At 46.5% G+C, this 23,691-nt stretch overlaps 1 protein-coding gene across 1 annotated transcript in view; it reads right to left on the bottom strand.

The window, feature by feature from the left end:
* The window catches only part of FRAS1 (Fraser extracellular matrix complex subunit 1), a 70,010-nt gene that overhangs the window by 41,859 nt on the left and 4,460 nt on the right, over window positions 1-23,691 (bottom strand). Inside the window, exons 5-18 of the mRNA XM_017836714.1 lie at window positions 23,553-23,686; window positions 21,855-21,938; window positions 21,140-21,241; window positions 20,845-21,036; window positions 17,798-17,887; window positions 17,035-17,182; window positions 15,165-15,308; window positions 14,714-14,848; window positions 10,429-10,572; window positions 9,443-9,583; window positions 8,879-9,019; window positions 8,077-8,250; window positions 5,971-6,111; window positions 4,615-4,758 (exon numbers count right to left, since the gene is read on the bottom strand). Of these exons, the coding sequence (XP_017692203.1) occupies window positions 4,615-4,758; window positions 5,971-6,111; window positions 8,077-8,250; window positions 8,879-9,019; window positions 9,443-9,583; window positions 10,429-10,572; window positions 14,714-14,848; window positions 15,165-15,308; window positions 17,035-17,182; window positions 17,798-17,887; window positions 20,845-21,036; window positions 21,140-21,241; window positions 21,855-21,938; window positions 23,553-23,686 (1,914 nt within the window). The remainder of the gene's footprint in view (window positions 1-4,614; window positions 4,759-5,970; window positions 6,112-8,076; window positions 8,251-8,878; window positions 9,020-9,442; window positions 9,584-10,428; window positions 10,573-14,713; window positions 14,849-15,164; window positions 15,309-17,034; window positions 17,183-17,797; window positions 17,888-20,844; window positions 21,037-21,139; window positions 21,242-21,854; window positions 21,939-23,552; window positions 23,687-23,691) is intronic.

Here is a 23,691-nt window from a genome sequence, read left to right as displayed (position 1 = left end):
CTTCACTGCCCAAAACCTTTCACTGATTTTTAGGTGTCTCTGTCTACAAGTTTATCTTTAATTCCACTGGAAGCCATCAGCATTCACCTCCCTCTGCTCCCACTGTGGAAAAAGCAAAGAGCACAACCTGTACAGCTGTGTGACCTTCTCCTGTTGTTCCTGCTGTTCAGATTTTCCCACACAAACGAGACATCCATACCCTGAGGAGGCCACTGCAGCCCTCAAAGCCAAGCCAAGAGCAGTATCACAGTGCCTCAAAACCTCTTCCTTTTCCCATTTTTCCCCAGCAGCACCACGCTCGTGTCTCCTGACCTCTGCCTGAACTCAGGTGCTTCCAAAGGTTTGACAACAAGCCTTTTGTGTGCACAAAGGTGCAGTGTAAGACAACCTGGAAGCCAAATTAATCCTCATTATGGTAATTCAGAAAATTATAAAGGAAATGACGACTGTCTTGAAAGAAATGTAATAATGAGGCTTGATTTGAGTACCTGGCCTCTTGTCAGGTCTCTGCTGAAGGTTCAACTTTCTGTCTTTTGTCTCTTGTGACAGCAGTACTACAGATTGCCAGGCAATCTAATTTTACAAGCTGAAGACAGGCTCACATTGGAGCCTGGAGGAATTCTGCATCCATACCTGCAGGAAGGCAACAGTGACTGGAGCCTAACCCCGGCCTGTGGGCAAAAGGTTCCATAAACACAGCACAAAAACAAGACAAAGAAAATTTAGTGTGTCCAAACAACCTGCTGTAAATAACTAGACTCTCCCAAACTAACATTTAAAATGTAAGTATCTACAAAACTATGTGCTGTTGCAGCAGAGGTTTCTCTTCAGAGCCTCTATTTTTGCTCCTGTGTGCGCAAAGAGTTTTCTCAGTTACTGTTTTAGGATGAATCAGCCCCATCACTTCTCTTGTTCCTTTGCAAGCCTGGAGATCAAAGAGCACACAGCACCAACTGAAAACCCAGAGCTGACGCTCATGGTGAATTTGAGGGACATTGGGGAACGAGTGGGAGAGCAAGGGAAGAACTGAAGTGCTTTGTTTTGGAAAAGATGATTTCAATTTTTCACAGCAGGCTCCCTTTGAAGCCAGGACTAACAGAAGGGGGGTGTTTTCTCTGTGCTTCTCAGTAACACCACACAGCTCTATGTGTTTCCTGCTTCAGCCTTCTCCCTGATAATCCTCCCTCCAGCTCAGCCAGCAGGCACATTACTGCCTGGGGGATTTGGCTTTTTGGAGGCTTCACATCCCCCCTTGGTTGCAGGTCAGTGTAACACAGTTAGTTAATTCCCTTTAGGCTCCTTCCAGTATCCCAACTGGATTTTCAGGGCAGCTCCTAGTCCCAATGCCTCCCTTCTCATGTTTCTCAGACTGCCTCCCACTGTCCAAACAAAATGTTTTCCTGCTTCCCTTTCAGCTGGCTCTGATTTCCTCCTTGTCAAATCACCTCTACGCTAAAATAACCTCAACCACCTTCCCTACCACTGATCTTCCTATAAAGCAATTTTCGCTGTTAAGTAAAATGGAATTACTTACACAGATTTCCAGAGTTACTTGGCTTTCATGCCCTCTTTAGCTTTCTCCTAGCAAATAAACCAAGAAAACAGTGCCCCTTCTACATGGAAAAGTATCTATTACAGGTTGTTCCAAGACACAGAAGGCTGGCTGGGGAGACAAAATCACCTCTGAAGTGTTTGTGAATGCTCATAAAGGACACCAGAGGCATTTCTCCCTCTCAGCTCCACCACTTGCTGAGCAATCAACCACCTGTATTGTTTGAACACATCTCCCCTCTCAGGGGCTCTTCAGGAAAGTATTTCCTGATGCAAGTTTTGTGCTGTGCTCTGAGGGAAGGTCGGAGGTTTTCAACAGAGCACAACTTAAAGTCAGGACTGAAAACCCCACCCAACTGGTACCTTACAGTAAATCCAGACAGAAAATCAGTAGGGCTGGTTCAGAAGGATACCCAGCACTGACCGGGATTTTTGGCTTGATTTGGTTGTTGGAAGGGGTTTTCTTGCCTCTCTTTTCAAAGACCTGAACGGGAACCTGTCCCCCAAACCAGCAAGGAGAATTCCTGGTGAAGTGCAACTGTGTTTGCAGGGATCTGCCTCATCCCACAAAAGGTGGGAGCTGCTCCAGGCAGTGTGAGGTGGGAAACCCAGCTGGCTAGTGCCTGGCACGAATGGGCCCAGATCAAAGCAGGGAAATGAACTTCCCTTTCCCTGCTCTGGCAGCTCAGCTGCTAACTTCTGGAGGAGGCTGCCCCAGTGGCTGAGTGGAGCTGAGCCCCCAGTTCCCCTCTCGCTCTGCTCAGCCCAACTCCAGCTCTTGGTGATGATATCAGTGTCTCTCTAAAAGGACAGCCAAAGCTCATTAATTTTACAAGGAACTGAATATATTTCTTGTTGTCAGAGTGTCCCTTCTGGAATTTTAAGAGCAAGGCAGCAGGCCTGCTCCTGGGTGAACTGTTCTGGTTTAGCTTTGAACATCTTCCCAGTTGCAACACAGCCCGAGAAAGCAAAGCCTGTGGAACATGGGGACTGGGAGTTCCCTTGCAAGGAAGATGCAGCTGGAAGTTAAGAAAGGAGTTTGGGGGATACTGTATCAGTGGATGTTTCAGTGGATGTATCAGTGGATGTTTCTTTCACACCAGTCCCTCTGGATTTTTCTAATTGCCCTTCCACGCAATCAGGAAAAGATCAACCGGGAAGCTTCAAGATTAAGAGGAAACTTGAAGACAGGCCTCTGATTTATTAAAAAAACCCACAAGGACAGGGGTTTAGGAGCAGGACAACACCTTTAGCAGTGGTGCTATTTTTCAGCCTGGTGACTGCAATATTTCCTGGAGCTGAAGCTGACTTGGATTAGAGGGAGAGGAAAATCAGTGTTTCCAGACTGGGAAAACAAAACCTACAGAAGCTCTGAGGCTCAACAGGAGTTGGCTAAAGCCTCAAACACATTCCTGCACGTACACTTTAGCTATAAAGTAAAATTAAATCAATTGAGCACTCTCAGAGAAGACTGGCACAAACTCCTCGTGCCCAAAACAGACCTCAGAAACTCACTCATCTCTTGGAGCTCGAGGACATGATGTCTTTCTTCTGCTTACACCTGAAATGCTTATTTGATTAACTGGTGAAAACAAGATTTTTTTTTTTCTTTTCTATTAACAAGGCAAATGTTCCAATCCTCATTCAGGTAACATGTACAATAACACCATTAATTCCCAGGCAATGGTTTCAGGTGACAGTAGGTTTTCTCCAGCCTGTGTGAAAGATATTCCCCTCCGGGTCCATAAAATATGGCAGGTGGCTATAATGCACAGCAGGCCCTATAAGTTGTAACACAATTCTTCCTGGAGGATCAGGAATTAAAGATAAATGGGAAGATAATTGTAAAAATATATTGCTTTGGGAGGCAAAGGAAAAAGCTTTGTTAGACCCGACGCAAATCATATCTTATGAGAGTGTCAGGGGTTTTAATGTTCTCTTTTATGGGACAGCTGCTCTTTAACTGGTAATTAATAACTTGCAAGGGCAAATTCAGCATTTCAATCAGTGCTGAATGAGAAGAATGAGTGAAACTTAACAACCTGGATGTGGAGCTCTTAATCTGCAGCACGACTGGCAGCACACATCCTTTGCTTAAACACCAGACATAAACTAAGCCTTCTCTCCTGCTTGGAGGACGCAGATCCAAGCCACTGAATACTGACACTCAGTGATGCCAGGCACTGTGAACCAAGCCTTGAAAGCACGTTTCTACTTTGAGAAGACAAGTCTCCAAAGAGTGACATCCCTTGACACTGAAATGCTGAATTATTTCCAGATTGTAATTACTTGACTGTAGCCAACATCTTGATTCCCCAACTTGATTTCCTAAAGAGCTGTACAATACTTTTAGGGTGTTTTCCTACTTCTCACACGCTTTCTCTCCCCCCTTGTCTCTGCAGGCAGAACAATCATTGTCATTTAAAAGGAAGATGAAGAAATGGTTCACAGAATTAATCTGTGGAGAGCAAAGAAACAAGTCTTTCATAAAAAAAAACCACCCAAGACATAGATGTAAACAAAGAGAGGTCTCTGTGAAGGGGAATCATATTAAACTGGGAACAATAGCCTCTCAATGGATATATTTATTACTTCTAATGCATTTTTCCCTTTTCTTAGGACTCTTATCTCATTTGGAACTGTTAAGCCTAGATTAAGCCTCACACACCACAGCTTTTTTTGATAAAGCAGAAAAACAGCTTGGTAAAGCTCAGGAACTGTTGGAGCAGTTCCCAGGATATGTTTATACATGTCTGTGTGACGGATTAAAAGTGATTTTTCTTTTTAAACAGATAAATGCAATCAGTGGTTTCAGATGACGGGCTTAAGTGCAGGCACTGAGCACCCACACTGTACAACCCCTACACAGAAATCCTATTACCTCCCAAAAATGCACACAGCAATGGAAAAAAACGTGCCAGTTTTCCTTTAGGGCCACAAGAACAGCTTCTCTGGATCACAAATGTTTCCTCAACTCCCTTTGCAGGACCCGAGCAGTGCTGGCTGTGCAGCAGCAGGTTAATGACCCACACAGGTCTTCCAAAGCCAGCTCCTCTTACTCACCCACACAATATCCCACCAGGTTGAGGTACTGCTCTTCCTTGCAGCTGGTCCTGCACTTCCCACCAGCCAGAGTGGCGTGGGGATGGCAGGTTAAACACTCCCCATCAGAAGGGCCACGGCACGTCTTGCAGGAGGGGTGACAGGCTGCACAAGAAAATCAACACTTGTTATGCTCTTGGTGTTGTCCCCCTTCCTCCCTCCCCTCCCCAAAACACCAGCTCCTACAATCATTTACTCCTACAAAACATGGACTTAAAATATTCTAATATCATCAGGGACTGCAGGGTTGTGGTTTGGAAAGCTCTTACATCCTCATTTTGAACAAACATGATGAGGAATGAGTTGTCAATTTAATAAATGCGATTCGTTCCCTGCGTTAATCAAGATACAGATCCAGACACAATACAAAACAGAGAGAGATTGACCCTGCTATTCCTCTCTCCAGCACATAAGAAAAAGAGTGGGATGCACAGGGGAGATAAATTAAACTTCTCTTGGGACTGTGGCAAGAGTTTTGATATGCATGAGAGGAAACCCGAGGAATGATTTCTCCACAATGCCCTTCCACGCCATTCTGTCTGCAAAAAGCTCAACAAAAAGGTGGCAGAGAAAGTGGCTAAGAGTGCCCAAAAATATCTCACAGACTGCTTTCGTATCCTTCCACCTTAAAGACAGATGCCACATCTACATGCTACAGATCTGAGGGAGATAAAATTACTATGGCTAAGAATCAGTAAAAAATTCTTTAAAACTACCTTTAAAGCTCTCTATGAATAAAAGCACAGGACTTGAAAGATGCCACTGAAATTTTGTCTCTAAGATATTTCCATAAGCCCGAAACTGTGTAACACAGCAGTTACTCAGCTCTGCGGTGGCAGTGCACCACCTCAGAACTGATGAATCTTTACAATGCCCTGACAAATAAATCTATTTATAGAGTTGTTCCTCGGCTGAATAAATAGAGCAAATGGACTTTAGAAAAGGGTTTTTTTCTCTAAACTCGAGGCTTTGCCTAATAAAAGCATTTTATTTTTTGGTGTTGTCCAGTAAAGACTTTTTTTTTCCAGAGCACATCAGCTACAAACACCGTCCAAGCCTCCTGAAATCAAAAGCAGAGTATCTTCAGGGAAACAGTCCAGGGGAGCAAAACTGATTATAATTTATGCTTCCAAGTGTACGTCTCTCTCCCGTTAGGAGGAGACTCCATTTCCTGAAACTGGACTATCCTATGCTCCCCTGAAAATACTTCAACAGCTTTATATAAATCTGAGAGCATCTCTAACTGCGTTGAGAAACGGCCCCCAAACTGTGGATGGGATGAAACGCAGCGGTGCAGATGAAACCCAGCACACTCACCGGAGCAGCGGCCCCCGAGGCTGAACAGCCCCTCGGGGCACTCCGGGAGGCACCTGCCTTCCAGCAGCACCTGGGGAGCCACACAAGCTGTGCAGTCCTGGGCAGAATCCCCCACACAGCCTGCGCAGGAGGAGTGGCACTCTGCAGGGAAAGGGAAAAGGAGAAGACACAAATTAAGACACGAATTAGTTCTGGCTTATTTTGGCTGTTACTGTCCCACAGCACGGCCGGACTGCTGTCCCCCCCAAGGGCAGGAAGGTGTTCTTCCTTTAGAGGAAGGAATACAAAGTAGAGCACAGTTCTTGAAGACAAGGAACAAGCACGGGCCAGCTGCACATTTAATCTTTCTTTGCACCCACACAATTCACTACTGACATGCAAAGCTGAGATCACAACACCGTGTGACACCGCTGTCCTCCCTCGAAGAGCTCTGCGGTTCTACAAACCTACCACGTGCTGGAATCACCTTTTGTTACCATCCCACAGTTACTCCAGGATGGATTTTCTATCCATCATCACTGCATGGTTATCATCAGCCATTCTGGAGCAAACATCCATGGAGGTGGACTGGCCACCTGAAGCGAATACTCATTACAAAAGATGATCCAGCAAGAACGAAGAATGCAGTTAAACACTGCACTTCTTCACCTTTTCTGCTACTGATCCTATAACAACCTATCTTGAACTGAGCAATCTGATTAAATAAACATATGAAATCATTAAAAACCTCCTATTTATTAGAGCAGTGACTGGAGGACAAGGATTTCTGGACTCTAGGGAGACAATACACAGGGCTGGAGAGAAAAAATGAGATTAAATAAAATGATTTATTCTATGAAACCAGCACTTTACCCTACACATGAACATGCCTCTGTCCTGCACAGATAATGTTGTGGGTTTGCTTTTTCCAAGAGGGGCACCTACAAACTTTGCATGGGTATTTTATAGTGAGGGCTCAAAGTTTGACATCCTGAGCATTCACCCCTTTCTGCAATAAATCATTTCCCCCTTCCAATGCCATCACTAACACAGCAGAGCTGTGCTGGGATTCTTGTCCCATGACATAATCCAGAGGTGTCAGCTCTGCTCAGGCCTGTTTACCCACCTAAGGCAGGGATATATGGATTTCCTCACTCAGTTTCTACACCATGCCCTGGACTCAGCCAAGAGAACCCACAACCTGCCAAGGAGCAGCCACTGCATGGATTGGAGGCTCTACACTAATGCCTTCAGAAACCAGTCCAAAGCACTGGATACTTTATGGTCTGTGTAGCTCACTGCTAAAAGACAGAATTGTTCCACCAAAAAAAAAAAAGCCACTTCTTCCTTTTTAACATCTCCTAAGGCAAAAAAACTGAGCTTGTACAGATTCTTTCCATAGAGCTGAGATGAAGAGATAAAATCAAAATAAATGGATTTTAAAGTATGTCCACTTCTGGAAAATGTGGGGTTTTTTTCAACGGGAAGAAACAGCCATCAATAGTGTTGATGCTATTTGTGACTACTACATTGTTGTGACTACTACTTTACTGAAGGGCTGTAGAGTCACTGTCTCTATGACTGGTAGGAAACCACATATATCCCCAATGGACATCACGTTACCCTCTTTTCCAAACTGTAGCCTTCATGGAAATGCTCCCTGCTTGGTATTTCAGGAGCAGTGATGGCACGTGTGCTGCAGGGCATGCAGCAGAAGAGCTTCCTCAAAAGCAAAGAGTGCTCTGGGATGTCTTAACCTGATCCAAGGGCTAAGAGGGAGAGAGCTCAGTCTTTTTTGAAAAGGATTTAAGGATTGATCCTGCTTCAAAGTAAGTCAGTGCTAAAAATCACGTACCCGGCTTCAATGAAAAGAAAGCTAAGCTGAGCTGAGCTGTGCAGGCTTGAACACAGTGATTTTAAAAAAAAGTACCTGGATCCTTAAGTCACAAATAGCACGTAGAATGTATTTTCCCTCAAAAGTACTAGTATGTGGCACTGTGAAAGTTCCAGAGTTTAAACACTGATGGCAGTCATGAGGCAAACACAGGAGCTCCCAGCTCATAGGGATAAAACGTGGTACAAGCTCACCCTGAACAGCTTTGAACAGCTGTTCCCAGCCCTGCTCACCTCTGCAGACTCCTGTGCTATCCACATGGAACTGGGCTTGGCAGTGGGAGAGGCAGAGGCCATGCAGAGCTCCTTCCCTGGGCACGTGAGGCTGCAGGACGTCCTCGGGCGCCCGGCACTGCAGGCAGCGAGCGGCGCCAGCGCCGGAGCAGGAACGGCAGGAAGGGTGGCAAGCTGGGCACAGGGGGACAGAGCCGTCAGAGCCACAGCCTTCCCAGGGAGAAGGACAAGGGGTAGCTTCCCCAGGGAGAAGGACAAGGCCCAAGAACCTGGGCATCTGCTTTCTACAACGGAACAGAGGTTTTAGAAAAGCACTTGGACATCGTTCCCCCCCAGCCCCCAAATAACAGCTCTTTTCCTGAGTAAAGCTGGTGACCAAGTGAAAAAGTGCAGCACTGTGCCACAGGCAGCCAATCTTCCTTTAATTTCTGGAAGTGCAACGGTGAGCACAATCTCTCTAGGGGGGACAGCAAGAAATGGCAGTCTGAAGGGTTCACAGGAAGCATAAATTCATCTTCCGAATTCTCAGGCTTTCCATTGCTGCAACAATGACCTCAGTCTTTGCAAATCTACCAGGTGTCTGTGGAATTTCATACCAGTTGTATGTGGACTTTCATCCACCTCCTAACTCAAGAAGAACTTGGAAGCAATGTATATTTATTTCAGCAGCATACACAGAGAAGAGAAATAACAGTCCTTCAGATCACTAAATCCTGAGGGTGTGAAGGCAGAAAGTACGTGGGAAAAATCACTTTTTCTCAAAGTAGAAAACTGGGAAATTTATTCCGAGTACACAACTTACCCTTGCAGACGTTGTGATCCTGGTAAAAACCCTCTCCACAGCCCTGCAGGCACTGGCCCTCGTGTAATGCCAGAGGGAAGGAACACGAGGTGCAGTGAGTAGCCAGAGGTCCCTCGCACTTGGAGCACGAAGCGTGACAAGCTGGTAAAGAAACAAGAGCACACAGAACTGAAACATCCCACTGCTTCTCCCTGAGGGTGGTGTTGCTGACTACAGCCTCCTCCAGCTGTGGAAAACTCCCAGCTGGAATGATATGCAGCTAAGCGAACTAATGAGAGCAGAAGTGCACGTGTATTAATAACCACTAACAGCAACAACTCTCACTCACACAGTGATTCGAGTGTGTGTCCCAGTGTGTCTTAATGTGCTTCACAAGGCAAAGGGGTTATTTCAAACAACCCATCACAAGTGAACCAAAGAGAACAAGATAAAAAAATGAAATCCCCTGTCCCCACTCGCACTTCCACGCTCTTACCATTCCCTCCCCACACCTGGGGAAAAGCAGGCAACAAGTGGAGGGTGCTTTGAGGGCTTTAGAAAAGGTCAGGCAAATATGTCGCTCACCTCTGCATCTTCCAGTGCTGCCTGGGAAATATCCATCTGGGCATTCCAAAAGGCACTTCCCGTCATGCAGCAGCTTCCCTGCAGCACAGGCCACACACCTGCCTAGGTCTGAGGAGCACTTTTCACAGAAGTGGCCACAAGCTGCCAAGGATGGAGGAAAAATTGATTTAAAAAATGGTACTATCTCCCCCTTATCTTCACATCGAAGTTTTAAGTGGGAAAATGCAGCTAAAGTCAAGCAGGAAAATGCTTCTTCTCAATCCCTGTGGGCTGTACCCTCCCAGGCAGTCAGCTCTGCAGTGAACTGACCTGCTGTCCGAGAGCACTATGGAACTCTGGCTCCATAAGGCAAGTGCTTATTCCCTCAGGCAACATACACTGTTGAATATTTAGAAGGGCCAAGTGTTTTACTCAACCATTTTTCATTTCTTATCACCAGTCAAACCAGCTTACGGGTCTCCATTTGGGTATCAAAATGCCTGGTTTTGGTAGAAGACGAAAGGTCTGAATCCTGGAGGTTTCCAGCTCTGGGGTTTTGAGAAATCCCCCTTCACGATCTGTTTGACTGAGGTGTTTTAATTCCCTCTGGCCATCTCTTCCCCTTTTCCCAGCAAACCTTCCCAGCTCCCAAGGCGCATCTGCTGTGCAGGTATTAGTTACTGTGATGCTGAATTATAATTAAATTTACAGAAACCTGCTGGCAAAGGCCATTTTTCTTTCCGCAGACAAATGGATTTGTCAAGCCCTCAGAAACAACTCAGGCTTTCAAGCTGTTCGGAGAGGAAAAAAACCCTTAAACCTTTCATCATCTGATTAACTTAAATGAATTAATAATCACACAAACAAACAGCAGCTTTCCTCGCCCTGTATTAATGCACAAGGTGCAGCTGGCTTGTCAGACACGAATAAAATCCCAGCTGCTGCACAGCTAAACGAAATATTGATCCCTTTTTTTTTTGCAGAGCGTTTCTCAAAGAGGTATTTACCGGTGCAGATTCCCTCCTTCGGGTAAAACCCCTGGCCACAGCTGGCCAGGCAGAGCCCTGCTTTCAGCACGTGAGATGTGTCTTTGCAGGACAGGCAGTTGCTCTCAGCAGCCCCCCAGCACGAGGAACAGGACTCGTGACAAGCTGCGGGGAGGAAAAGCGCAGGATTACCCAACAATCCACTTCCAACCAGCCATGGATCATGGCTGGGACACAGCAACGGTTCAGATATTCCTGAAGGACATCCCATTTCTCCAATGCAGGCACTGTAAAAGCCCTCCCTGTGGCATCTGGGCACAGGAGCACAGAGGCAGAACCGAGCAAGCTTGAGCATGATGGCACCTTACAATTAAACTAAGAACTGTATGGAGAACAATTCTGCCTCCCAAACCAGCTGTTGAACGAGTCACCTTATTCAAAACTGTGCAAAAGTTCACCTGGGAGGGAAATCCAGCCCATTGTGGTTACTGTTGATAGAATCTGGGACACGGGCTCCTGTCAGATCTCGTGCTACCAGTGCTTGCAGCAGCTGTGCAAACTGCACTTCTTTTAGCTATTAAGATTTTTTTTCTTGATTACACCCAAGTATGTTCCAAAGATGTTCTTCAATTTATTATTTCACAATAAGGCAGGTACATGTTTGTGCTCCCAGTCCATATTCCAGTGTGAGGAGAGTCTTATAAGGACACTGGGCACCCTGTGCCAGACAGGATCTTCCCCTCAACATGCACGTGCGTTTAATTGTGGCTGAATCCCAACACAATGGGATACCAAGCATCCCATCCCAAGGTAAAGCTTGTGCACACTTTTCTTCTCAATAATTTCCCTTGCTGACAAAAATCCTGCATCTCATTCCTGGCTGGATGGTTCTCAGGGCACGTCTGCACTCAAAAGTTAACTGCAGGGTGTGAGTTCATGCTGTAAATGTCTAAGTGCTGGAATGTTCTCGCTTCACCTTCCAGACCTCAGTGTTTTGCTCCTGCCTGAGCTCACTCTACCTTTCAACATGTTCTTGAAAGAGTGGGCTCCAGGACTTGGATCCTCCCATGACAGACTTCCCACTGCACAGCTGGGACCCCTCGCTGTTAACCCGCCTCACTGTGTTGACACACCTGAACATACCCAGTGGTTCGCAAAGTTCTCAAGTCCTCTCTGGAGCTGCTGCTCCTTTCCAAGAGACATTTTTCCCTCCTGGCTCTGTTTTCCAACAGGCAGCCTTGTACACAGCTGCATTAAAACCACAGTTCTGAGGAGAGCCAGGTCAGTTGGGCAGAGGTGCTTTGGCTCCCACCACACACCGTTTGCTGCCTGCACTAAACCAAGCACTCCAGCTACCAGTTGGCTCTCGCTGGCCCTTGGCAAAGACCCTGCAAATCCACAGCAGCTTTCAAGCCTTCTAGACAGGCAGCTGTTGTGTTAAAATTGCATGCCTAGCTGGGCCTACCAGAGGTCATCAGACCTTCTGAGAAGCTGCAGTGATTTTGGCAGGATCCGGGTGGATGCAGCTGGAAGAGCAGCCTCAACCCATTCCTGCCCTGTGAGGGTGGTGAGGCCCTGGCACAGGTTGCCCAGAGAAGCTGTGGCTGCCCCATCCCTGGAAGTGTCCAAGGGCAGACTGGATGGAGCTCTGAGCAACCCGATCTAGTGGAAGCTGTCCCTGTTCACGGCAGAGGGGTAGGAACTAGATGATCTTTACAGTCTCTTCCAACCCAACCCATTCTGTGATTCCACAGCCTCACACACGCCCTGCCTGCAGAAATTTGGCTCCTTCAGCACTGGATCACTGCCAGGCTCAACAGCTGCTCCTCACCCAAACAGCCAGGCACCTACTCCTGTGAAAGAGCAGGGGAAAAAAAATGGAAGCATTCAATGAGCCACTGTCAGCTAAAACATCTTTGCCTGCAGCAACTAAGTGGCTGTTTGAAAATAAATCAACAGAAGTGACTGCACTGCCAGGAAACTGTTTCCACCCTCCCTGGCTATTTCCAGTTTGGATTTGTACGAGCTGTTTTGCAGCCCACCAAAGCATTCCCAGCAGGATGGCTAAGGCCCAGGAAGAGCACAGTTGAGAAGTCACTGCTCAGCTTTGGGAAAGCACAGACGGGTCCAACCGCTCGGTGCCGCACGGTACCATCAACCACCTCTCCCTGCCCTCCTCACCCCAAGCTGGGCAAGCTCAGCTTAGCCATGCTCAGTCCTGGATCCTCGGGGTGAGCCTCCACAGCCAGGAACAGCAGGGCAAAACAACAGGTAGCGAGCAAAAAATCCAAGCTAAGGAGTGAGCCGGGTCCGTTAGTGTCAAGTTACACGTCTCAACGCTCCCATTTTGGGAGATCAAAGCAGAAACACTCAAGTTCTGCCTGGGCTTTTGAATAATCTTGAAAACATAAATTATTAAGCTAGAAAAACGCAGTGAGAGCATTGAACAGTGCAAGTCCTTCGAGCCCTTCTGTTCTACCAGGCAGACACCGTTTATTTTTTGCTTCCCTTTGCTTTGCCTTTGGAGGGGGGGGCGGGTCTGAACTGCTTCTACAGCCTGTTTCTGCTCTGACACAAGCTGGTCCGTGATCTTTAAGTCCACTCCTACATTCTTGAACTTACACCTTTTACTCTCAAATTTACTTTCTTTTAATGGTTTTAACCAACGCTTCACAGAAGCAGGTGGAGGGATGGGGCAGGAAACAACCCTGGTGCAGGATTAAAACAGGGCAGAGATCAAACCGCTGTAATCGGAAATTCAAAAGAGATTCAATGAGAGAAGATGTGATAAAACATGAACAAAAGGAAAGGCTAATTCATTGTGTTTTGCTACAATGCAGACATCAGTGTTCCAACGAGAGGATGGAGTAAGAAACCTGGTGTCAGCCTCTTTCAAGTCCAGAGCGAGTTCCTCAAGAGGGAGTTTACTGGAACTACAGCAATTAACACAGTCTAGTTCATCTTTTCTGTGATTTTGGAACATGCTGATTGTAGATGTTAAAACCATTATGAGAAAAATCTTTCTGAGCGGTCTGAGCCTCATCTCCACCATCTGTTTAGAGATTGGCAAAAATAAAGAGGATTCAAGGAAAGAGTGAATGGCAATGAATTACGGAGCGTATCCCAAATTTAAGACTTTCTCCACTGGTTTGACTTTATGCAGAAAATGCAGCCAGGCAGAACTAAAGCAAATTGGTTTAATTCCCTTGAGGAGAGAGGAACAAATTTTCCCAGCAACTTTCAGCTGCAAGCATGCGTGACTGCAAATGTGGATGGAGTGCACAATCAGTAATCTACAAAGCAGCAATGAAATGAAACATTACCCTTTCCCTACAGCTTCAGCAGCACAGGGGCACTGCCAATTAAAACACCAGGAGCAGGTGGAAAGGAAATGGCAAAATAAAACTAAATGAAGTAGAAGATTATTTGATACTTAAGTCTATAAATTCTTTAGGACTGGGTCTCTCTTCTCTATTTGTACATTCACAATGGTGCCCTGGGCTGCAGTGGCTGCTGAAGGACAGAGGCTTTTCAGACTTTCAAAACCTGGAACAAGTGGTCAGCTCTTCAAGGGAAACCACTTCAGAAAAGGAAGCTGGACTTACCATCTAAAGTGCTTTCCCCTGAAACCTGCCAAAAGCCCTAAGCCTGTATTTAACTTTTAGCAGGAGGGTTAGTTCCAAGGAAATTAAAGCGGTGGCTCAAGAAGTTAAGCATGTGCTCCACTCCCCTGCTGAATTAGAGCTGCAGAAATAATTAGAAGCCTTCTAAAAAGGTCAAAATAACAAGAAAAAAGCACTAATTTTAGAGAAAACTATTAAACTATCATGATAAAAAGCAGCTGCTTTATAGCTTGGGAAAAGTTAAAAGTATTTCAAAGGAGCAGGGGAAGCTCATAAAAGCACCGTCATAGTTCCATGAAAGAGAAACCTAACTTCCCAGTCTTACTCTCAGACTTTCCAATTCCTAAGATAAAGGATATAGACACATCTCAGTGTTTCACAGAATTACTACTTTACTTTGCAAATATGCTTCCTGAGAACAGTCAGTCCAACAAACTTTCAGGAAAATTGCACAGTACGAAACAAACAAACGGCAAAACAAAGCAGGAAACTTTCCCCAAAAGTATTTTCTGAGTCCTATCAATCCCCCACCCTTCCAAGCAATTTTCTACACACCTCAAAGTACCATCTCCTGAAAGGTCTGGCATGAGCAGATGCAGTTGGTGTGCACTGAAGTCAAAGAAACACACACACACTCTCTTTTGCTATCACAAAGTGCTGCAGTGTTTTTTGGCTTGAGGTACCTGAGCAGAGGAGCTGATCCTGGAAGTATCCCTTCCCACAGGAAGGCACACACTGCCCATTCTTCATCAGCAGGGATGTCTGGCACGAGGAGCACTCAAATCCATTGGTACAGGCTGAGCAGGTTTCATTGCAGGCTTCCAGGAGAAGGAAGAGGGAAGAAAGATGTATCAATCCCAAATGTCTTGATGCGGCAAGACCCCCCCCGCTCAGGTAAAATGAGATAATTTTGACTCATTTTGGCAAAAGAGTTGGAGAATTTGCGTTCTCCAGGGGCTCCCATTGGAAACCTGCTGGAGTCTCCCAGTTACATCTCAGCGTGTGCCCGAATGCTTTTCCCAGCAAAGCCCGGCAGCCTCTTTGTATTAAACCCACAGGATCCCACAGCCAAAAGCAGAGCGTGCAACAGAGAAGGGAGCCGTGTGAGGGGGTCTTGGGCCCTGCAGGGATTACCTAAGCAGGTCCCCCCGTGCTGGTAGAAGCCCGGTTCACACGTCTCCACACAGCGCCCGCCCTGCAGCCGCTTCCTCGAGTCCCGGCAGGCGTCGCAGTGCTTGGGGGCCCGGGAGCAGGTCAGGCAGTCCGGGTGGCACCCACCTGGCACAGGGGAGAAACCAGCAGCAGTGTTTGCACTCAGGAAGGTGCAAAACAAGGCAGTTCTGAATGCCGAGTGAAATCCATCCCTTGCTTCCGTGGGGTGGCCCGAGGCGTGTTAGTTTTGGAGCGGGATTTTTTTTTATACGTAAATACGTACGTGTTATGCTGAATATTTTATCGCTCTGTTTAACAGGTGAGAAGTTATTATAGGGACTCAGATTTTCTAGGCTATTGATTAAAAGGATAGTCGTTGTCCACACGGTTTCTCAGCAGTAAAAATCCTCAGTCATCAGGAATTAACGGCCTGAAACAACCTGAATTTGAGTTTCCTTCAGTCAAACCCCTCAATAAGTCAAGACTGTGTCCATGCCAGGTCAGAGTACAGGTGGAACACCGTTGCCCCTCCGGTCAAAACCTTGATGTCACAGCATCACAGCAGTACTTCCTGACCACGGGTATTTGGAGAGGTACAGAATGGCACAATTTTTGCCCTAAGTAGAAAAAAAAATCCCCTCTGCTCCAAGCCAAAAGTTCTCAGTGAGAGGGAGTATTTGCTGCACATCTCTCAGAGGCAGCAATCAATTTTTTGCTGGCTTTATGGAAGCAGATGTGGCAGGGGCTGATGTTCTGAGCTCACAGATTGAACTGCTGCAGGCTGTATTTTACATTTGTTTCTCATCCCCTGCATTGCAAGACAGAGAAGCACAGAGGGAAAACAGCAGGCTTGGGTAAAGGAAATTGCCAGTTACCTTTTAGGACACAAAAAAGGCAAGCTTTTGCAATTTCACTTGGCTCTGTATGTCCAACGCCATGACTTCAAAGCCTGGGTTTTCCAAAATGACACCATTATGGAAGCGAAATGGCCAGATTTCCAAGAGTTATGAGAAGCCAGTGGCGCTTCTTGATAAGGAAGAGAACACTGTATCATCTGCCCCCTCCTCAGCGGCCTGTGCAGATGTTGTTCCCTTTCAAAAATCCAGGACAATTTCATCTGAAATATCCAAGCCCTGTTTTCCTCACTTTTCAATTTGTAGTGCTTTGCATTTTCATTAGCAGTAAATAACAAGCTTTAAAACATGAAGATGGCAAATGTGCCCAGGCACTCCAGTACAATTAAACTGTGAAGCTACTTTCCTGAGATAACACATTAACTGGAGCACTCTGATAAAAGCCAAAGTTATATGAATGCAACAAGAAGAGCTACACAACATAAAAAACTAGCAACCCACAGCTAAAGCCTCCCAACTGAGAAATGTAAATCCAGGGGAATGATAATATCCTGGAGAAAAAGGAATTTATATGCAAAATTAACATACAAGCTAAGGCTATCCTAATCTTTCCAAACAATTATTAACTGGCAGCCATTCAGCCAAGGTGAGCTTGTAGCATAACAGTGCAAGCAGATTCTTTCTTCCTTCCACTCCCAAGAAATAGTCAGGAGCCCATAAACTCCATGTTAGGATTCAGAAAGGAGCAGCTGAAGAAAAAAACACAAAACATTTCCAAAACACCAACCCCAAGGAGAAACTCCTTTGGCAAAAGAAAGCCGTGTTTAAGCCAGAGGAAGTCAGTGGGAGCCTTTGGATGAGCCCTAAACCTCTCTAAGAACTAAAAGCAGTTAATTAGCAACTGAAAACCAGACAAGCTAAAATTCCCCGCAGGGTACTGAGGGAGAGAGGGCCACGAGGATTCCAGGACAAGGAAGGGGTTGGTACTGGATCTGTACCTGGCTGGCAGCGTGGGCAGCAGTCCCCCTTCACCTCCACAGCCAGGCTGCCGGGCGGGCAGGGCGGGCAGGAGCGCTGGAAGCAGGTCACCTCCCCTTCCCGGCATTCGCATTCCCTGCACCGCCCTTCTTCCCACAGCTCTCCGTTCTGCACGAGAAACACGGGATGGGCATCAAGAGCCAAGGAGAGCCTTGGCACACAGTGGTTTTGCCATGCATGAAAATCTCAGGGGGAAACACCACGGGGATGAAGACACGGACGACAAAGAGACAACGAGCATTTTTAAAAGTCCTCATCTGTCAGAGCAATGAAAAGTCCAAGGTCCTTAATGTTTCCTTTAACTTTAGAGGAAAGTTCCTTGAAAACATTAATAATGGTCCCCTGTGGCAGTAAAGATTATAATCAGTGGGATACAGAGGCAGAAAGCCACACATTGCCCCAGCTCTGTAGCTTCTACTTTACAGGATTAAAATAATGTCTTTGACTCTGTGAGATGTGCAGGAAACTCATGAGTAGCGATATTAAATATTAAAGAGAAATGATTGATTGTAGGGCACAAAGGAGAGCAACAAAAGCTGGAATTCTGCAGCAGATGCACACAAGTGTTTCTGTGAACTGCAAAAGCAATCTGCAGACAATAGCAATGGATTATTTTTCTGCTATACTTTCAAATAACATCCTTCTCAGAACTGGAACAGAATCCCTCCAAACCTTTATGCTCAGAACTCACTATTCTGTGCTCCAAAGTACCAGGATACTCACAGCTTTGGTATGTTCTTTGTAAACACAGTAACTCTGACTGGAGATACATTCAGGACAGCACTTCCCATCGAAGTGTATTAATTCTTCACCCTGGGAAGAGAAAGGTTGCAGCAATTCAAACAGAACCAACATCGCCCAAAACACTGTGGAATGCAGAGGCAGAACAGCTCTTGCCCTGGAATGCAATCTCCAATATCTAATTTCACCTTATCTTCTTTGTATCCCACTTCATCTCTGTAGGTATAGCTTGAAAAATGTGCTTAGTGAATATTGCAGCTGCAGAACAAACCTCAGAGAAGGCCATGGAATTCAGCGATAAAGCCATTACTTCATCCCTAAATCCCGCAGAGAAAGATCCCCCCCCACCTCCTTTTACTGTGGATCACTAGGATTTTACTGGACCACTGTCAAGATTTCAATGCATAGAAGCTTACCTTCATTTTCAATGTTCTACTTTTTCTCCCCCAAGAGAATTTCAAAGCACATGCTCTATTTATCCCAGATGGAAAAAGCCTGTTCTTTGTCACAACTCCACGGATTCCACTTAAATAACTTCAGTTTGAAGATAAGAATTTAGCAGCAGGAGAAAGGAATAAAGTGCCCCAATTCACCACAACTCTTTGTGCCCAAGTGGAAGCTGCATTATTTAGAAAAGAGGGAAACTTTGTCCCTAGGGAACCAGGACACAGCTCAAAAGAAACAGCTTCAATTTCCAAGATTACCAAATAACTTCTTTTGATTTATGCCAACCGGGAGGCTGTTCCAGCAGGAACAATTTTCCAGGACCATTTTCACTGTGCCACATTGGCACACTCGATTTTTGTATGGGAATTAGATTCATCAAGGGAGAACACCTAAGCCAGGCCACACTTTGGCACCTCCAGTGCATTCCTGAGGAGGGGAAGAAAGGAGAAACCGTCTGGTACCTCGTCACCGAGGACCACACACAGCCTAAACCTCCCTCTGCTGCTTCTACACATTTCTGCTCTTCAATCACTGCTCCACAACGCCGTTGGCAGTGGTTGGATCTCATGTCACCACTCTGAACTGTAAACTCTCCCACCCCCATCCCTGCCCACATCCCCACCCTCATCCATAAACACACAGCAGAGGAAAACTGAGAGCAACTACCCACGGAACAAGAAAAGCTGCAACCACGCTGCTCTGCCAACACTCAGAAAAGGGAGAGGCTGTGGGAGATAACTTGTGGCTTTGCTGCCCAGAGATTCATCATACCCCAGGCTGAGAACATGTATTCCTGGCTCCTAACCTGCTGAAAATGGCTTTTTGAGGATTAGGTCAGAATCACCACGGACACCGTGCTGGACAGGTTTGCTTGAAAGGGTTTGGAGCTAAATCTCTCCCATACCCTCCTTTCATGTTGAGCTGTCCAGGATTTGCAGTTCATATCTGTGGCCTCATTACACTTTCAATAGGATGATGTGACCAGAAAACTAATGGTGCCTTGATGAAGAGATGAATCCAAATGCTCCTGGCTTCACATCTGCTCTGATTTATTGAGGCAGGTGCCTAAAAAATAGACCTGCAACTCCAGAAGGAAAAAGCAGAGGAAGGAGAAAGCATGGCATTTGCTTTCTGAGGAAATATTTTCTTGTAATTAATTAATGTACACCTTGTACTATTAAGGTAAACTGAACATGACTTGAGGAGTTTTGAACCCTACACATTAACATCTCCAGCCATTGTTCTGGAAAATATCCCTGGCTTTCCTGAATAATGGGGTTTTTTTGCCAGTGCCCAGGACGTGAGCATGAATATTAACTAACCCTCCCCACTGAGCCATGACAGCACGCCATCATCATTAGTGTAAATGATCCAATTTACAGCCAGGAGCACGCAGGAGCCTCACTCAAACAGCTGCAAGTGCACCAGATTTTATGCCAACCACGACTTCTCACCCAGCCAAATCCCTCCGTGCAGTTTGAGGTCAGGTGATCAGCAGCAGGGATGACTTTGGGTCCCAAACTCTGCATTTTGGCTGTTTCAAAGGCAATGGGTTGGGTTGGAAGGGACCCTAAAGATCATTCACTTCCACACCCCTGCCATGGGCAGGGACACCTCTCACTATCCCAGGCTGCTCCAGCCTGGCCTTGGGCACTTCCAGGGATGGGGCAGCCCAGCTTCTCTGGGTAACCTGTGCCAGGGCCTCACAGGGAAGGATTTATCCCTAACATCCAATCTAAACCTATGGTCTGTTTGAAGCCATTCTGCTTTGTCCTGTCACTACATGTCCTTGTAAATACTCTCTCCATCTTCTTTGTGGGCTCCCATGAGGTACTGGAAAGCCACAGTTCAGTTACCCCAAAGCCTTCTCTTCCCCAGGCTGAACAATCCCAGTTCTCTCAGATTTTGCAGAGACCACTGCAAAAAAAAGGCAATTCAAACCCTATCTGTCCGTGTGTGGGTGAGGCATTCAACCCTATCTAATGCATTTTGCACATCCACTGCAGAGCAAATATAACCTGGCTGGGGGGATATGAGATTTGGAGTAAACAGCACCGGGAATAAAATACCTTGCCAGCTTCACTTCCATACCAAGAATGGCGTGGGGGAAAAAAGGAGAAAAGTAGAACATCGATTTCCATATCCAAATACCTCACTGAAGGCCACTGCAGCACGGAGAACGAAGAGATAAAAGGAACATTTCTCCAGCTTTTAACTCTCTCTGACCTGTACGTTTGTCCCCACGTTCAGCTTCTGGTAAAGGCACTGAATGCTCTGGGTGTCTAACCCTCCCCTACAGCACAGCACAGCGGGGAAGCCAAGGGAAGTTTCTCCCTGACTCACTCTGCTTTGCTTCACAATGCAAGCCCACTGAGCAAATCCACGTGGAAAACCCCAAGTTTGCTCTCCTTCCCCGGGAAACGTTTTCAGGGCGGCTGCACTAAACAAGCCCTGAGAGAAGGGCCAGTTCTTGGAGTGCCTCAAATCGAGAATAAAGAAAAAGGGAGGGAGGGGAAAAAAAAATAAAAAATCCATCCTAAGACTTGACAGACACACCCGGGGAGAAGAGACGCCTTTCTCACCTTGGCACACTCCACCTTGGCACACTCTGCTCCCCGGCAGGTGACCCGCCCGTCCTGGCACGCGCAGAAGTGGCAGCGGCTGCTGTTCCACGTGTCCCCGTGGTACCTGAGGGTGCCACCGTCCAAGCAGCTCCCTTTGGAGGACACGCACTCCTCGCAGCACTTCCCGGGACGCCGCACTCTGCTCTCCCCCTGCGGAACAGCGGCGGGCGGTGAGCGCGCCTGCCGGAGCCCCTGGGCATGAGGACAGCACGGGGTGCAGCCAAGGGGTGGGAGGTGGGGGATCTGTCACTACCTCCTCGCAGGTGACAGGGCCACAGGTCTCCCTCACACATCTCACTTCCCCTCGGTGACACGCACACGCAGTGCAGGCATTTTTTCTCCACTGTTCGCCGTGCTGTTCAGAAAGGAACATGGAGAGAACTGTCAAACGCTCTTGGAAAACAGCCAAATTACTGCTGGTAACCTGCTTATGATGTCTCCTTCTGTATGTCTGTATCAGATAACAAACTCTGCTTTAAAAATGCTTATCTCCGCATCATCAGCAAACAGGAAGAAGAGGGGTGAGGTCCAGAGGACACTGTGGTGTGGATTTCTCATTAGTTGCAAACCAGTGGCACTGGAGAGGCCTTAACTGCTGCTATTAGCAAAAAATAATCTTTAACAGAAAATCCCACACACATACACTCATTAAATAATGCATTAAATTAATTCCAGATGATACAATGAAAGCTATAAATACTCTGACCACTGGTGCTTTTTGCTTTCCTCCTTCAAAAATTGTGGAAAGCAAGTGCCTCATGTGCCTCATCTGGCAAAATTCCTTTCTGCTGGCCGGCAAATTCTTATCCAGTCCTGAAGCCTGTCAACCCTCCTGGCTTTCCAGGAAGGAAAAAAGCAATGGTTGTACTATCAGTGCTGGCAGAAAGTCAGGTGTCAAGGAGCAGGGCAAGAGAGATGTGCCAAAAACTGTGAGCAACTGCCTTTTGGTGTGGTTTGTCACAAGTCACCTGGAACGCTCTTCCCGACACGGAGCAGGGCTTTGGAGCGCATTCTGGGCAGCACTTTCCAGGAGACAGAACCACAACTTCATCCTAAACAGAAAGCAGAGACAAGGAAAATAAGAGCATGAACAGTTAACGTGGGGGTCACCATCAGTGCTTGGAATTCCAGGCATTTAGTGTCCATGGAATAAACCACTGGCACTCCAGGCTTCGTTTTTGCCCCATAAGCAGCATGAGATCAGTGCAGGAGGCTTGAAGGATCTGTCCCTCATCTCATTTTCTGGGCTTATTTGGATGGCAACTGAACACATGGACAGATGCAGATTAAGACACCCACACAAGATGAAGTGCTTATATTCAGGCACACAAATATAGTGAGGGAAAAATATACATAAAGCTATGCAGGGAAGCACAATAAAGCAGGAGATGGATGAGAGGAGTTTTTTTCCTGGTATTGCCACATTTTGAGGTTTTGAATGCATGATTTACACCCACCCCCTCTCAGGCATCTGCACTGTTTTAGTTAAATCCATCCATAGTGTCTGTACAGGTGTTAAATTATGCTTAAAAACCGGATTTTCCCAATTTAAACTTTTTTTATGACTGATTTAAATCACGCTGGGATAGACTGGCACTTCACATCAACATGCAGGCCTCAACTCCATTCATCCAAAATGTGTCTGTAACTCCACTGCTACAAATCCACACACAAACCCAACAATTTGGAATAGCACTGCTCACCAGCACCTCCCTCCAGGTACATCAGCACGACTGGAACACTGACTGGTGGACTGGAATTAGGGTGGAAATGCCAAGCACTATCACTTCATCTCTGTTAGCCAAACCCTTGGCTTTCAAAAGAAGGAGTGGAAGACTTTGTATAGAAGTTATCAAGGACAGATTTCCCAGCAGAGTTAAAAGAACTCTGTTGCGGATTTTGGCGGGATACGTGGTGGGACACAGGAATTTTTGGAGTTCCTCTCCCTCAGAGCCTAAGGGAGAGCACAGTTTTCTGAAAGATGGAAGTTGAATCCTGGGAGAATTTAGGTCCTGGCTTTTGACAGGGAGTGGAGAATGAAGGAAGGGACAGAGATAAAGGTACGTGCAACAAAATAATAGGTGTGACTGAGACCAGAACAGGCTCCTTGCTCCTTAATGTCCCTTCCACTGGGAAATGTCCTTGGTAGGAAATACCTGGAACACCACCAGAACTGGCTTTCTGCTGCATTGACTTGGATGTTCTCTCTCAAAACACACCACAGCAACGACAGAGTTGTTCCTGTTCCCACAAATTAAATCCTAATGGTTGGCTGATTAAACACTGGTGCAATGGCACAGCAGGTAACACCAGTCCACTTGGAGTGGGAAAGGAGGAATCTAAAGCAGGCACCAATTGATTTTAATGCAGACTGCTTAGCAAATGAATACTAATTGAGTATCTCAGGACCAAGCAAAACACAATTAGCACGCACACAAACAGGTGGGCTTTCCTTCTATCAAAAAAAAAAAAAAGTGTTAATTGCAAAAAAAAAAAAAAAAAAAGTGTTAATTGCCCACACATCTGGTCCAGTAACAGAAATCTGGGAAAGACTTCACTGCCACTGATCAAATATCCCTTTTCCAAATCGCCCACTTGTCACCCAGAAGCTTTGCACGGAAAAGGAGGGTGCTGAGGGATGTCCCCAAAGGCTGGTGGGTCCTGACCTGGCTGCACAGCAGGGGCTGGCAGGCAGCTGTGGAGCACTGAGTCGTGCCATTCCTACAGACACATCTGGAGCAGCGGCCCAGGCGCCAGCCCTCCCCGTCCTGGAGCAGGCGGCCATCAAAGGAACAAGGCTCTAAG

Source organism: Lepidothrix coronata, unplaced genomic scaffold (assembly GCF_001604755.1).
Source record: "Lepidothrix coronata isolate B3197 unplaced genomic scaffold, Lepidothrix_coronata-1.0 Scaffold283, whole genome shotgun sequence".
NCBI lineage: Eukaryota > Metazoa > Chordata > Aves > Passeriformes > Pipridae > Lepidothrix > Lepidothrix coronata.
The sequence above is the reverse complement of the archived record's forward strand: the minus strand, read 5'-3'. Positions and strand labels throughout refer to the sequence as shown.